The sequence below is a fragment of the Protobothrops mucrosquamatus genome, unplaced genomic scaffold, assembly GCF_001527695.2.
Source record: "Protobothrops mucrosquamatus isolate PMUCROS unplaced genomic scaffold, P.Mucros_1.0 scaffold_262, whole genome shotgun sequence".
In the NCBI taxonomy this organism is placed as follows: Eukaryota; Metazoa; Chordata; class Lepidosauria; order Squamata; family Viperidae; genus Protobothrops; species Protobothrops mucrosquamatus.
In genome coordinates, this window is record NW_015386338.1 from 188,379 (window position 1) to 204,605 (window position 16,227).

General features: G+C 36.7%; 1 protein-coding gene across 2 annotated transcripts in view; it reads left to right on the forward strand.

Moving 5' to 3' along the window:
- LOC107302465 (triadin-like) overlaps positions 1-16,227 on the forward strand; it is an 83,512-nt gene that overhangs the window by 524 nt on the left and 66,761 nt on the right. For both annotated transcript variants that reach the window (XM_015831569.1, XM_015831570.1), the window contains exons 2-3: positions 207-386; positions 6,664-6,723. In XM_015831569.1, the coding sequence (XP_015687055.1) occupies positions 207-386; positions 6,664-6,723 (240 nt within the window). The remainder of the gene's footprint in view (positions 1-206; positions 387-6,663; positions 6,724-16,227) is intronic.

The window sequence follows — 16,227 nt, forward strand, 5'->3', positions numbered from 1 at the left end:
ACTTTTTAAAAGTCTGTAGGTATTTGAACCAAGAATTAGGTCCTGTTTAAACAGTGTGCTTAAAACAGTTGTTCTGCAGTTTATGTTTTTCACTAATAGTTAATAATGACACTGTGGTCTTTTAAAACTTCATAAGCGGTACTGAAGATATTTTTAATGCCATATGGCAGGGAATTGTGAACCTAAAACATTTATGTTGCATGCAGATAAAAAGAGCATCCAAGTTGAAGAAAAGTTAAAAAAAGACGTGAAAGAAAAAAAACCCGAGGCCAAGGCACCTGAAAGACTAAAGACCAAGGAAATCAAAGCAGCGGAAGTGACATCACCAAAAGCCAAGGGAAAAAAGGAGACTGCCTTGGCAGTCAGAGAAAAAATCGATCATAAAGGTAAAAAATATCAGGAGGAGGTCACCAAGGAATGCTGAAGTTCAGGAAGGAATTCAGATTCCCCTTTTTAGAAAGAATTCATAATTGTGAGGGGGGGGGCGCAGGTCTTCCTCTTGAATCCACCAATGTCTTCTTTTAACTAATAATTCTTTTAGGAACAAATTTCACTACAAAAGCATTTCCAGCATAGGAACAAAGATGTGAAACCTCTTGACTATTAGCCTCCATCTAGAGAACGCTCCACATTCTTAAATCTAAGAAGAGAATGTGTCAGGAATTGGAATGAGAAAGGGACAGAGGTAGGCAGAATTTGTAGAACATGGATTTGGAGATCTATGCAGTTTATATCTCTTTCTAAAATACCTGCACTGAATGAGAAAAAAATGGAGGCATGGGGAGGATTGACCTCTCTGAATGCTTTTGACAACATCAGCCAACCAGCCATTTTGCTGGCTCTTCTGCGAGATGTACGTTTCTGGAATGTATATTTCCTTTTTCTAGTCCATCCATCTATCCCTTATGTACCATTCTCAGATGTGTTAAAACAGGGGCCCCCAATTCTCAGGCTACGGACTACTACCAGGCCTTGAGCCAATCGGAACCAGGCTGCGGAAGTGGTGGGCGAGTGTTTGTGCACACATTCCCTCTTGCGTGAGCAGTGGGTGAGCGCGTATGCTCCATTTGTGCTACTCATGGAGAACTACCCAGCCCCCACCCCTGGTCTGCAAAAGTGCAAAGGTTGGGGAATTCTGGGTTAAAAGAATCATATATTACAAGGGGATAAAATCTGAAATCTAACAACAAAGACTTATGTAACTCTGTTTCACTCTGGTGCCAATCTCCAGGAGGAATCCCAGAGGGGAAGAATTCTTATGGATTCTAAAAATCTATCTAGCTCGTTCAAAAAAACACCACAGTAGCCAGTTGAATGCTAGGTAGGACACAACTCTTAGTTACCGGCTGTGGACTCAACCTGGACTTCTTAACTTCTCTCTTAGATGGATAGCCTTACTTGTCCACTTCCACCCAGCACATCCCATTATTTTTCTCATTGCTTTCTTTTCCAAGTGATTTAGCTCTTGCTTGTGGTTCCAGCCAACCACTCTCTTTTAAAAAATATTCCAATTCACAGCCTTTAATGTTCATTTCCTCGTCTTTGTAGTCAGCCAACCAGCTTTTGGTGAGCAACATGGAGAGTCAGTCCTAAATGAGCTGTTTTCAATTTCACTTGAACTTCCCTGCCGTTTGGAATTCCATTCCGCCTTGTGTTTTTTTTCCTTCTCCTTCTTCAAATATTGTACCTCTCCCAAGTCTGCTGATCCTTTTCTTTTAAGCACCGATGGCGGCATTTTGGAAACATCAGGATTCACATGGGGAGATGGTAGACAATACAGATATTATTAGCATTTTGGATATATCTTTTTAATGACTTACAGAATTTTGAAAATTTCATACAAATCTTCCATTTGAGCTGCTTAAGATTTTTGTAGGCTTCCCCCTCCTTTTTTTTCTTTTTAGAGAGAGAGGGAAATGAAAATCTTCCTGTTCATCTCCATGCTGTGCAAAAATACTATATTTTTAAATCTATTTATGGTTAGGTCCCATAATATGAGTTATTTCTTAGAAATTATTAGGATTATCTCTTGAGTAAAAAGGTACTTTATTATATCCTGCCTAAAATACAGGAATCTCCCCAGTCTGGTAGTTCTTTCCTGGGAATAATTAGATAAGACTCCAAGGAATCCAGGGAGGGATGGTTCTGGCCTTTTTATGTTTGCATAGTGACTCTAGCCCCATGCTTCAGCCCTCCTCCCTGCCAGGCTGGATACTCCCCCAAAAGTTCAAATAATTTGCCCCCAAATTTGTATTAAAATGCTTGGGCTTTTTGTTTGGTCTTCTATTACTGCATGCATGTTTCTGCGTACCTTTCCTGATATTTGTATTTCTCCAACCAATCTCTCATAATATTATGTGTTTATATGCATATTTATTCCAATAAACATGTTTTTGTGCTTATTATTACCTAATATATGCATTTTATGTCTTTTTATTTCCTTGTGAATTGCGCTGCCAAACTCAGAAAAAGCGTTAGTTATTTCCAGCAAGCTTGAAGGGCATGAATATTGTAAATCTGTATAAAAATTAGATTGAAAAAAATATATGTCCCAATTACTTGCATTATGAATATGGACATTATTCTTTAGCCATAGCGTATTAGGAAACAAAATCAAAATTTAGATATTTTTTTTAAAAAACCTTGAACCTTAGCATTACTATTCCTTCATACTCGTTTTTCTGACCTGTTCAATCATTTCTGTCTTTTTGACAGATGTGCTATATAGAAATTGGGAGCACTGGTGTTGAGCTCATATCTAAAGAGATTGCTCTCATTACTCTCTGAATGAGCTTTCAGTATGAGTAACATGTACTGATCTGACAAAGGGCTGATAGGGTTATGGAAGGAAGATTATATGAACTTAATATTTCTTCCTTTGGCAGACCAATCCTGAGTGCAGGATTGCCCTACAAGCTGCAACCCATCAGAACAAAAATGGAAATTGGGAGATTTTTGCATTTCCCTGCTATGTCACTTCTGCATAATAACAAGGAGATTTCCCTGCTCTAGATGTAAAGAAAAAGAGGAACATTTGGCTCCTGAACCCTTTCCCAGACATTTTTCATTCCATTGCTTCAGATTTTGTGTTTCTCTGAATTTTTTTTTTTTTTAAAAAACCTATTAATCTTTAAAATCTGCACTTTATGATAAAATATGGTTAGAAATGTGTGTTTATCAGATAACGCAGCTATAAATATTTTATGAGGAAAGTATAAATACATATATTTAAATATGTGTTAATGTATGCATTTTGGTGGCAGGCTTTAAAAATATGTTTGGCAGAATGGATACATGAAAGTTTATACATGAAATAGCGATGAAATATACTGTATTGATTTTTTTTCATCCCTAGTGGTAACCCATCAGATCAATGTCTGATGCAAACTACAGTGCAGGTACTAGAGTTTTACAGGTATAACCAAAGGTCCTGGGTCTGATCTTATCTAGTTTGTGTTGGAAGAAAATATTTTATTGATAGCTAGAGTGAGGCTGTAAAACTGGTAGTCTTCTCCATCAGTGCTTTTCAGCACCAAGTCTTTTGCCAATTCCAGTATTCCAGTGAAAGACACATCCTAAAGGTAAACAAAAATTGTTTGGTTTCACTGCTGTCCTTTCATCCTCCCCCACCCCCCAAAAAGAAATAGCTCTGAAAATGTAATTCATGGTGTGACAGATTGAAAGATAATACAATTGAAATATACCGTGTAAAGCTTTTAAATTGATAACTGACACATGTGTCATAAGCATAAACCAACCCTTTATCGCAATGCACATGAACTTTTCTGACTGGATTTTTTTTTAAAAAAAAAGCCAGGAGACAATGTGAATTTTCCAAAGATATCCAGAAAGAGTGGATGGAAACTGCAAAGCAAAACTAGGTGACATGCAAATTATATAACTGTTGCAATTAGTGATTTTTTTAAAAAAAAATAATTTTAAGCTATCAGGATTATGTTTGTGATGTGAGAAAGCTGATGTTTTCCCCAAATTCCTTTTTTAAAAAATTCATTCATCCTGGAGTGGACCATGGTTCAGTACTGACCTCCATATCCAAACATTGCCTGCCAAGAAGTATAACCTTTGAACCACAGAAATGCTGGGGGAAAGGATTACACATCCCCTTCCATACCAGTTGATCATAATGCAGAGTGGCCCTTTATGTGCTTCCAGGGAAGCCAGGAAAATCACAGATTGGAGCAGGGCAACACAACTTGTGCGCTATCTAATTTAGACTTCAGTGTAACCACAGCTGATGTTTTCATGCATTCCTCTTCCAGATGAATATCAGAAGTGGCAATTCACAAAGCTGAAAATCCAGTTCTTTTCAGTGGAATTAGTAGAAAAGCATTGCTAATGGAAATGGTCTGTGAAGAGCCCAGGAAGGCAAACTTGACCTAAATTCTTCAGCAAGAGCCCAACATTTTCCATCTGTTGAATGTAGTAGCTTTTATTTTGTAGCAGCTGCAGATAAATTAAAAATAAACATAATATATTTTATTTAATTAAATAAGAAAATAAATTAGAATCAATAAATCATTTTCTGCTGCACAGATTTATCATGCAGTTAATTTTGTTCTGCCTCCAAATGTTTTAATTTTAAATGGTCTGCGGAACTCTTTTTATAATTGGATCACAAATGCTGCCCAAAGGAAACGGAAGATGTTTATTTTTGTGGAGCACAAAACAAATATTATGCTGAAATGACCACTACAAGTTCTGCTGACCGTCCAATGGCCATTGCTATTTTCAAAATTGTCACATAGCCCTACTCATGACTAGAGACAAGAACTTAGAACTGGGGACAGGAACTTGGCCCCAGTGAAACAAAAACAAATTATATCTGAAATCTGAGGGTAGTAAATAGAGAAGTTGTCTTTCTGTACAAATACTCTGTACCAAATGCAAATTATTTTCTGAATGCAAATTCTTTATAGGACTCGTATAACTATAGGAGTGAATTCTTTTGGATTCTACGGACTTATGCATGTATGATTATGTTGCATCAATTTGTTTGTGGATGTCCATTTTGTACATGCCAATATATCTTGTGTTTTTTTTGGATAAATGTGCTTTCTAAAATGAAGATGAGAAGCAGTTTGGTGTAGTGGGTAAGGCACCAGGCTAGAAACTGGGAAACTCTGAGTTCTAGCTGCCTTAGATGTGAAGCCAGCTGGATAACTTTGGGATAGTCTTTCTCAACCCTAGGAAGACAGCAAAAGCAAGCCACTTCTGAAACCTTGCCAAGAAAACTACAGGGAAATATTCAGGGGGTTGTCGAAAGTCAGCAAAGGAGGAGGAGGGAGAAGAGGAAGAGCAGAAGCAAGAAGAGCAGGAGAAGCAGAAGCAGAAGCAGAAGCAGAAGCAGAAGCAGAAGCAGAAGCAGAAGAAGAAGAAGAAGAAGAAGAAGAAGAAGAAGAAGAAGAAGAAGAAGAAGAAGAAGAAGAAGAAGAAGAAGAAGAAGAAGAAGAAGAAGAGGAGGAGGAGGAGGAGGAGGAGGAGGAGGAGGAGGAGGAGCTTAGCGTGATGCTTGATGCACCGGCTTTCAAATGTATATGCTATTTTTTATTAAAATGATTGCGTGTATGGTTTGGCTTAGTTAAGCATCCTCTGAAGTGCAATTAAGACAATTGTTACATAGAATCATAAGCTATATTTAACACTTCTTTTTACATTTTAGCCTACATATAACTTTCTCACTGATTAATTGACAAATTGCATAAATTTGCTCAAGGTCTAATTGATTATTTATATTCACTTGTCCACGTTGATTTTTTTAAAAAAATATTTATTATTTTAATGGGAATTATAGTATTATAACAGAAAATGCCTATAGCATTAAAGTAGGAATTTGTTTTTATCTATTTTCAAAGACAAATATTGAACAGAAAATATTTGATTTTCAATTAAAATATCCATAATTATTTAAAGTAGTTTAAATCAGTCTTAAAATGAAAGTGGTGATTAACAAGTAGATGCAATTGTCCTATAAATAAATGCCAGAAACATTTGGACTAAATTGCCTTGTTTAGGTATGCCCCATTTCATGTTGCTGGACTCAGACGGTCAGCTTTTATCCCCATTGGTCATGACAGGGCTATTGGGATTAATGGTTCAGTCATCTCTTAAAGGCCTCACATTGTCCATCCCTTAGTTAGCTTAACTGTCCATATGGGAAGCATCTAGATTACTCACGTGCAATTCCCTTGGTTAGAAAAAAGAATGAGTTTCACAGTTTTTCAAACTGGCATTCTGTACATGATCTGGGATTGCAAATCCCAGCTATTATGGCCTTTTGTCCTGCTGATGAATAGGTCTAGGAATTTCAGTCCCAGCCCTTGTAGAGGGAGGCTAATTTGGGAAGGTGGAGGTAGGGAAAAGAATTGGTGATTTGGTCCCCAAAACTTACACATGATTTAGAGAGTACCGGCCATTGGAAACACCATCTTTATGCAGAAAGCCTGAAGGAATTTTCTATGGAAGACTCTTAAAAAAGATACAGAAACACCAATGCTATCGTTTGTTTCATGATTGGTTACTTTAAGCAAGAAATAAAAAAGCCATTAAGAGTTTCAGTGCAGTACTGAACTCTTTTTTTAAATTTTTCATTAAAAAACAATCTAATTATGTCTTATTGCTTTTTCCCCCCTTCTATTCTGCCAGATCAATTTGCATTCTGTCGCTATATGATTGACATGTTTGCACACGGGAATTTGTACACAGGTACTTGAAATGAATGTTGTCAATGAAATGTTTGGTTTTTCTCAGAGCTTCTACTATTTTGTGCTCTTCAAATATCTCTCTGTGTTTGTGTTTGTGTGTTGTTAAACATGGAAAAGAGAGTGCACAGGTTAAATAAAGCATATTAACGAATGGCTTGACCCATTAAACCTTCTAATAATTTTTTTTGCAGTTGCATGCATTTAAGTTAATGGCAATATAAAAAGATGAAATCAGTGGAGATTTAATAAAGAATGAAGATGCTTTTTTTAGCAGATGGCATACTGATTGTTTGCATGATGCATTCATGTCATATAAAAGATAAAATATTTACTTGAAGTGTTTTGTTTGTATTTTCTTAAGATAGTAGAAAACATCAAAAGACTGACCCAAAAAATCAAAAGCAGGGTCATATCTTATGAAAATATTTTGAGCCAGTTGGGGGTTTTAGGATAGAAAAAAGTGATTACTGTATGGGGAGGGAGGGGAATTATACTGGTATATAACCCCCCCCCCAAAAAAAGGTCCCAGGACCATAGATAAAATCTCCTTTCTGTAAAGTTTGCTAAAGCTTTCTGACCATAACTGATGATAATTAACAGCATTATGTCATCAATTTTGAGATGGATAACAGGTGAAAAACTGTATTCAAAGTCAAAAAGTACGAATATAACATTTTTTAAAAATCCAAAACAAACATCCAAATATTTTTCTTCAAACCCAGTTCCTCCCATCTACTTTGCAGCTCTGAAGCTTGTGGCATGTGATAATAAGGACATGATTGTTTCTGGGGGAAAAAAGTATGATGACTTGCTAAAATATTTTAGGAAACTAATATAGTCAAGAAAAAAAATATGAATTAATTTGAAGAGTGTGAAACTTAAAAGACATTCAAATCCTTCATGTAATAAATGTAATGACTAAATAAGCTGCCTTTGGATCGTGAATAACAGCTCATTTTTTCCACTGATCTTGATGAGATTCAAGGTTCTTCAGCTTTTAGAGAAAGGGATATAATTATCAATGCCACTTGTCTCATGTTTGTTGACAAAATTAAAATACATTGTTTTGCTCATGTAGGATGTACATCCACTTCCTCTTCTGATATGGCATCTTCTTCCATATCTTTCCTAGCATGCCATTTTCAAAACAAGCAGAAATGAATGTTTTGCAAAGATGTAAAGAAAAACATTCCTAAAAAGATAGTTCTTATTCCAACTAAGATAAAGTAAAAGGACTTAAGCAAACTCCAATCCACTTTTGAGATTGTTCAACAGTTCCCACAATCATTAGCCAAATTAGGTAGGGCTAATAAGGGTTGAAGAATGCTATAGGGTACCAGTTTATTTAACTCCACTATAAATAAAGGGCCTATTGACATAACCATTTACATGGTTCAGGTAGGAGGGATATGCATGCTTTATAAAGACAAAAATTAAGAAAATTGACCAAGCAATTAATCATGAGGTGATTACAGTTACCTAATTCCCACGGTCTATTAACTCTATGGATCTGAGGGTTAATTGTCCCTTCTGACTTCTGTTATTGAGGCAAAGGCCTAAAAATGAAAATGTAACCTTATAGAATCATAAAGTTGGAAGGACTGCAATGGTCATATGGTTCAATTTCTTGCCTTTCTATATCCTTTGTGGCCATTTTGGTCTTTATCTTACCTCACTTCTAATGGGTTTGAAAAAAGGGACAGAAATGGAAAGGAATGATTCCTTTTAACCTTGTCAGTAGCACTACCACCATCAATCATTGTGCCACCACAACTGAAGAAGGGGAAAAAACCAGGAAGTGGGCAGTTAGGTAATACCCTCCTAGCCTTTTTGTAGTAGCTGTATCCTACTGCATAGTAATCCTGAATAGTGTGCTGTGTGTTGCTGCAGCACAAAGTTGAAGTAATTGGCTCAGTATTGCTTACATTTCAAAAGCAAGTGAATGTGCTTTGGTAGAGTTCATTCACTACATTCCAAAAGGTAAATGATAACAATAGATCACAGTGAATGAAAATGTTTTTCATGGCTTTTATAGAATCTCACATGCTGCTATGTACACATTTTAGGTTACTCCTTAGAATTCTTGTGAGCTCTAACTGCAGAATATATATTCCTGTTTTTGCATTCAGCAAATATAATTTCACTTTATGATGGCCAGTTATGTGTGGAAAATTCTTTCCTCTCTACTTCTATATACAAGGGGTTTTGTAATATGCATAATACTGTGCAGAACTGAGGAAAAAAAGGATACATACTTTTTACAGTGATACTTCAACTTCTAGAGATAAATCTGGGGAATCTATAAACTTGAAGATGTTCTTAAACAATAACTTCACTAATTCTTGACCATCGCTTGAGGCTTCATTTAATCTTCAAGATATTTATGCTTATTTTAGGTGGAGGAAAATTTTTAATTTCCCAGTGATAGAAAATTCATTTTAACTTGTCTGTTGATCTTCTGATCAGTAAGATCAAGTCTCCATCTTGTTGCCAATGGGTCAGGGCTCCTGTTGAACTTGCAGAAAAATAACCAGAGGCTGTTTTGTCCAACATGGGAAAAAAATATGGATATCATGTTTCTCATTCAAGGAGCCACTTGGTTCCTTATGTTCATCATATGCCCTTGACTCTTATTTGAATCAGTCAATGTTTAGCAAGCATAAAATGAAAACTGGACACTACCACTGCTTTTTTTCTGAATAACAATAATAATATTTTCCATACAAAGTGTTATTCCATACATATACTCAATCAAGAACTAATTTGAAATGCAAAGATCCACAAACAGGTTTCTCAATGCAAGACAATTCTATCCAAAAACACTGAACTGAATCAGATGTTCATTCTGTAGCCCTCATTAGCTTGGATGAGGTGTAAGCCCAGGAAAATTTCCTATTACCGCTTGTGTCTGCTGGTAGCCACCCATTAAGGTACTTCAAATGTTTTCCATATTTAGCCCATTCTCTTGCAATCTATATAAAGTTTAATATACAAAACAAAATGAAGGCTAGAGAGAAGTTCCCTGAAGATGGGCTCCAGCACAAGTCCGAAAGCTTGGAAGACAAAGCCTCTGGTCCTGGTGACCGACTCAGGTTGGATTCTGCAACATTATCCTGGGACACATATGTTCACCTTCATTTGCAAAAAATGAATATTTATCTTCTGGGATTGCAACTTTTCAACTTTCCTACACATAGATCTTCTCTGACACATTGATCTAGACTAGACTGCAATCCTATTTATTCCTACTGAAGAGTAAGTTTCACTGAGTTTAATAGAGCTTATTCTAAAGTAAATTAATCTAATATTTCAGCCATTATTGATTTAGTTAAAACAAGTATGTTCTGAGTTTCTTGTAAAAAGCTCAAGTAGACTATTGGCTTTTGAAATATATAGGAAAGGAAGTGTCATAGATCAGAGTTCCCCAACCTTTCTGGCTTTGTCGACCCGCGGGGATGGGTGGGAGAGGAGATGGTTCTGCATGAGCAGCAGGCTAGCATGTATGCAGCTTCATTTGCGTGAGTGGCATGCATGCATGCCCGCCGCTCACACAAATGGAGAATGAATGCATGTGCACACCTGCTGCTCACGCAAGTGGGAATGCACATGTATGTACGTGATTGCCCACCATTTCCATGGCACAGTTCTGAATGGCTCAAGGCACGGTAATGGGGCATGGCCTGATAATTGGGGACCTTGTCATAGATGACATATTAGATGCCATTCAGTAATGAAATTAGCAGGTAACTTTGGACTATTTACATCAGGGGTGCCAAACTGGTGGATGTGTCACGCACAGGACACACCCACCCCGGTTCCACAAAGGCAAAAAAAAGTGGGATACGTCACGATACGTCACGTGACATGATCGAGTTTGACACCCGTGATTTACACTTTCACAGCTTAACATAGCTCACACAGTTGTTGTGAAGAAAAGATAAAGGGGGACTCTACCTTGAGTTCCCAGACCAAAAACATATACCAATGAAATACCCTTTGGCTACAGTCTGCACAGCGTGTGGCTTACGGCCAAATATTATGTTTTATACTGTCCAAGAAAAACCTAAACTATCTAATCAGAATCCTTTACAATGAAAAACAGTAAAAACAGTAAATTGTGTTCAATAGGTACACAACTTCTGTCAGATCAAGATTCTCACCCCTAAAGTCAATGTGGCCAAAGTCTGGAGACAGGGTTTCAGGAGTTTCAATGGATAAAACAAATTCCTTTTTTAAAAAATGACGTTGTAATTTTTTTATTTGTGGCATAAAATAACCAACAAATAAATATTATACAACAGCCAATTAAAATTATTAAATATAAATTAAAACAAGGTGACAAAAGGGATTACAGGGTCGTAAAAAAAGGAGTTAGAGTTTTTAGAAAAGGTAACACATCAAAATAGTTCACATGATGCAGCAGTTGGGGGATGCAGTTCCAAAAATAATTTCCTAGGTCCCACCAGAACTTCTTAGCAAACCAGAACTGCACGATGCCTCTCCTGGCAGATCAGATGGAACAGGTAGCTGTAATCAGAGAGAGGTGGTTCTCGGATAACCTGGCTCCATGCCATGTAGGACTTTAAAGGATAAAACCAGCACCTTAAATGGTTATCTGGAAACAAACTGGTAACAAGTGCAGCTCATGAGCAGAGGTATAATGTGTGTCCTTTCAGGGACACATATCACTGCCCATGTTACTGCATTTTGCACCAGGGCAGCCCCATGTAGAATGCATTACAGGAATCCGTTTGGGAGGTGACCATGGTATGGATGATTGTGAGCAAAGCCCCACAATCCAAGATCAGGTACAACTAGCACATAACACAAAGTTACACAAAGGGAGGAGAAATTCAAAATGAATGAAAAAATTATGAGAATACACATAAATGTCTCTGATTTGATGTAGAAAAGAGCTAAAATGCATTTACAGATAGGAACAAATGAGACTAAGCATAACTAAAATGGAAACACTCTCTTTCTGCTACTTAACTATATGCCTTCCTTTAATTATGCACCATGCTTTAATTATGTGTCTGTGGGGAATTTTAAAAAATTCTAAGTATGGAGGGAGCAATATTCATTAAGACCACAGTACATGGGGAGGGGAAGTTTAATTCTAACAAAATTGCCCTCATGCTGTAATTAGCAATAGGGAAACAAGTTCTCACTAGTGTCACTGAGAGCCTTTTCTAGTTTTAATTTTTGTGCTTGGAGTAGTTTTTATCAGGATAATGACTGCAGAAGAAGGATTACATTTCTCCTCCCCTTATCCAGATTTTTTTTTTAATTTCCTGAATGGCTTGAAAGACACTGAATTAACTCAATCACTGTTGCTCAGCCTATTCTACCTAGGATGTTGCTGTGAAGATAAAATATAGCTGATATTATCCATGGAGGAAAGATAGGATATGTATTGCTAATTGCACATCAATAAAGAGGGATAACAAGGAAATGATTTGCTTTGCAATTTAATGCGAGGTTATTGAATTCTGCCCCTTTGAACCATTATGTGAAATGTGTTCATATTTTGGTATTCACTTTCCTGAATTGTGTTATGTTTTCCCCCCAAAAAAAGTTATGTACAAGAATCTTCATGCATCTGCTATGGCAGGCAACCCACCCTTAATAATCAAATGTCATTCAATATTGATGGCAAAAATTTATCTCTGTTAGATATCATAGTTTGCTTTATGAACAATTGTGCCTAAAACTGCATATGGGACAATGAATCCAATGAAAATGCACACAAATCTTCAGAGTATTTTTTAAAGTTCCAAACTGAAGTCTAGCTAGCTTTAAGAATGGGGAAAGGAGCAATAAGAGGAAAAATACTTCTGCAGAAAATGATTTGAAAAGATCAATTTGTGAATTGAAGGAATCCATGAATATGCCAAATCAATTGAACTATGTTTTTGCTACAGTCTGAAATATTAATATTTGAAACTCAACATTAAGAAAACCAAGATCATGGCATCCAGCCCTCTCAATTCCTGGCAAATAGATGGGGAAGAAATGGAGGTAGTGACAGATTTTATCTTCCTGGGCTCTAAGATCACCGCAGATGGGGACTGCAGCCAAGAAATTAAAAGACGCTTGCTCCTGGGGAGGAAAGCTATGGCAAATCTAGACAGCACACTAAAAAGCAGAGACATCACTCTGCCAACAAAAGTACGTATAGTCAAGGCCATGGTTTTCTCAGTTGCAATGTATGGCTGTGAAAGTTGGACCATAAGAAAGGCTGAGCGCCAAAGAATTGAGGCCTTTGAACTATGGTGTTGGAGAAGACTCCTGCGAGTCCCTTGGACTGCAAGGCGATCAAACCGGTCAGTCCTAGAGGAGATCAAACCTGACTGCTCTTTAGAAGGCCAAATCCTGAAGATGAAACTCAAATACTTTGGCCACCTAATGAGAAGGAAGGACTCACTGGAAAAGAGCCTAATGCTGGGAAAGATTGAGGGCAATAGAAGAAGGGAATGACAGAGAATGAGGTGGCTGAATGGAGTCATTGAAGCAGTAGGCGTGAGCTTAAATGGACTCCAGAAGATGGTAGAGGACAGGAAGGCCTGGAGGAATGCTGTCCATGGGGTCGCGATGGGTCGGACACGACTTTGCAACTAACAACAACAAAAATATTAATATAATCCTTTAAATATAAAGGTATAATCCTACTTCAGTTAGACACAACAGTTAATATCCATTTAAACACATTTACGTAGATAGTTTGGCCTGAATGCAGTATGTATCTGCTGAGCCTATATTTTGCATGCTAAAAAAAACAAACCAGCATGGCCACTACATTGTAAAGAATTATAGAAACCAAGATTATAAAAAGCCTAGCCTGAGAACTTGAAGAGTTATAGCCATTTAAAATACTAAGTAGGTATGCTGTTTTTAAAAAGTAACATCTTCAAATCAAGGTCCTGCTCATATACCTTGTGCTGGATGGATTTTTAGCTTCTAAGCTCCAGGAATTCCTGGTGATCTAAGTCCAACTGCTTATATTCTGAACCAGAAAAACCAGATCAACAAGGTGCCTAGCCTAACACAATAGTATAAAGTCCTTCTATGCACTATGATCTTGAGCTTTATGATCTCAAGAATACTTACTCTTCTAAATCAAGTCATTTTGGAATTACAGAAAATACCATTAACAACCATAGAATTTGCCTCAAAGAGGTTTCTTGGGAGATCATGCTTTTCTTTTTTAAAAATAAATTAGGTAACATATATTAAATATTTTGATGGTAACGTTTTAATCACATGAGTGACAGATAGATTTTTAAATTATGATAATTCATCTTGTATGTATTTATTTATATATGTACGAGTTTATGCAAGCTTCTATTAACATTAACCCTCTGTCAAAAATAACTATACTATACTGATAGTAAGAATGGGAGAACGTCCAATTATCTTTCTCTGGTCAATAGCTAATCTATTAGATTTTATAAGCATGCAAATGATTAATTGCACTGGTGCTTATTATTGCTCACTAGACGTATTATAGTCTCCCCACAGGACAAACTGACCTTATGGTATCCTGTAGTGTGAAAGATATCAGCCAGAATATTTTCATTAAGCATTTTGATTGCAAACTGTGTGTAGCACTCTGTTGCAATTGGAATTGTATCGAATCCCCTGCTTCCAAAGATAGCTGTAATAATGGGATCTCATTATTTATGAGAAATCTACTTTTAAGCCAGCAGTGTTCACAGCAAACCAAGATGATGCCAAAATGATGCCAGTGGTTTTATTACACAAAGACTTCCACTGTATCCTGATAGCTGATACAAATATGCAATTCACAGCGTTTATGTGATGATCTCCCTATGCATATATTGTCATTTGTTGCCCCTATTCCTCAAGGTTCCCTACAAACTAATAAGAAAGATATAGTTGAGTGAAAAGCTGGACTTAGACGTTTTGGCAGGCAGCTGGATCATTATTTGAATTTACACAACCCTTGAGGCTGTTAGCCTTTTTCATTTTACAATGCATGTTCTTCACAGAGAGAATTAATTAATATGTTCAGTACATTTTTTTGCAGTGAGATAGTTATTTCCAATGACACTGAGAATGCCCAATTTCCTAATAAAACAGACCAATTAATAAACAGTTGCTGCTCTTTTCTTTTTCCTGCTGCTTTTCATGGTAGCAAAAGCTGCCTTATTTCTGTAATGTTATGTGTATTTATTGTACACACTCATTCTCAAATCACTCTGGGAAAAATATCTGCAAACATCAATTAGTCCAATTATGTTATAATTGCAAATAGTGGTAACCAGGTCTTTTATTTGACTTCCACCAGGCCTCAACTTTCTGTATCTTTACCCTGATTTTCTTCTTAATTCACTTTTCCTGCCATTGGAAGATTGGTTTAGGTCAGGGGTAGGCAACCTTGGCTCTTTTATGACTCGTGGACTTCAACTCCCAGAATTCCTGAGCCAGCCATGCTGGCTCAGGAGTTCTGGGAGTTGAAGTCCACGAGTCATAAAAGAGCCAAGGTTGCCTACCCCTGGTTTAGGTTAACCATGGGAATTTTCTTTGCCTTCTTGTCTTTATTGGTTTTCTTGTAGTCATGGTTTGCCGACTTATACATCTTTACACCTAGCTATTCTTCTATCCTGATTATGTTATGGCTCCTTGAGATTTCCATCACTTTCTTAAACTGTTTGTTCAAGACTAAATTTCCCTTCGTTCCTTCAAAAGTTTTATTCTCATTAAGTTCTGTATCCACTGGCAATATCAACCTCCACCTATCTATCAGGTGTGAAGTAATGTTGTTTATAATCCCCTTTATCCCAAACCTAGTTACGTAACACATTTAAATATCTCTAATCTTGTGGGTTCTGACTAAGGCTTCCTGTAGGATATTTTAGAGAGAACTGCTTAGACCCTAAATTCTTATTTGTCCCCAAAGGGGGAAAAAATAGTGGAGAGATTATTAAAGAAGTTGTACTTGAGATGCTAATTTGGCTTTTTAAATATAATTGTGTTTAAATGGAAAGTTATTATGTTGTACCAAAATGGTACAAATGGTACAAAATGATCCTTTGGGCTGGAATCTCCCATGTGAGTTGTGAGATTCCTTGCAGTCTAGATGCTGTTCCAGTCTAGAGCCTTCAGTCAAAAATGACATGGTCACATAAAAAGAAGAATAACATGTCTTTTAAACTTTGTCCTGTGGTTTGTTAAGCAAGCTCTGGAGACTATAGAATGATAATGCTGAAAATAAAAATATCAACAAAGAGATTACTATTATTGGCCAATATTGTCCCAGATTGGTGATCCTCTTCACAGAAAATGCTCTCATTTGCTATTGACTAATTTGTAACTTTGTAATTTACAAAGTTAGAAAACTTTTAAGATGGCTTATCTTATGTTTTAAGCATTCAAAGCAAATGAGACAGGAGAAGAATGTTATTTAAAATTATGTAGTGATCAGGTGGTAGAAAATATGAGTTATAAAAAGAAATGAATGTTAAATTATTTCCTAGGAAAA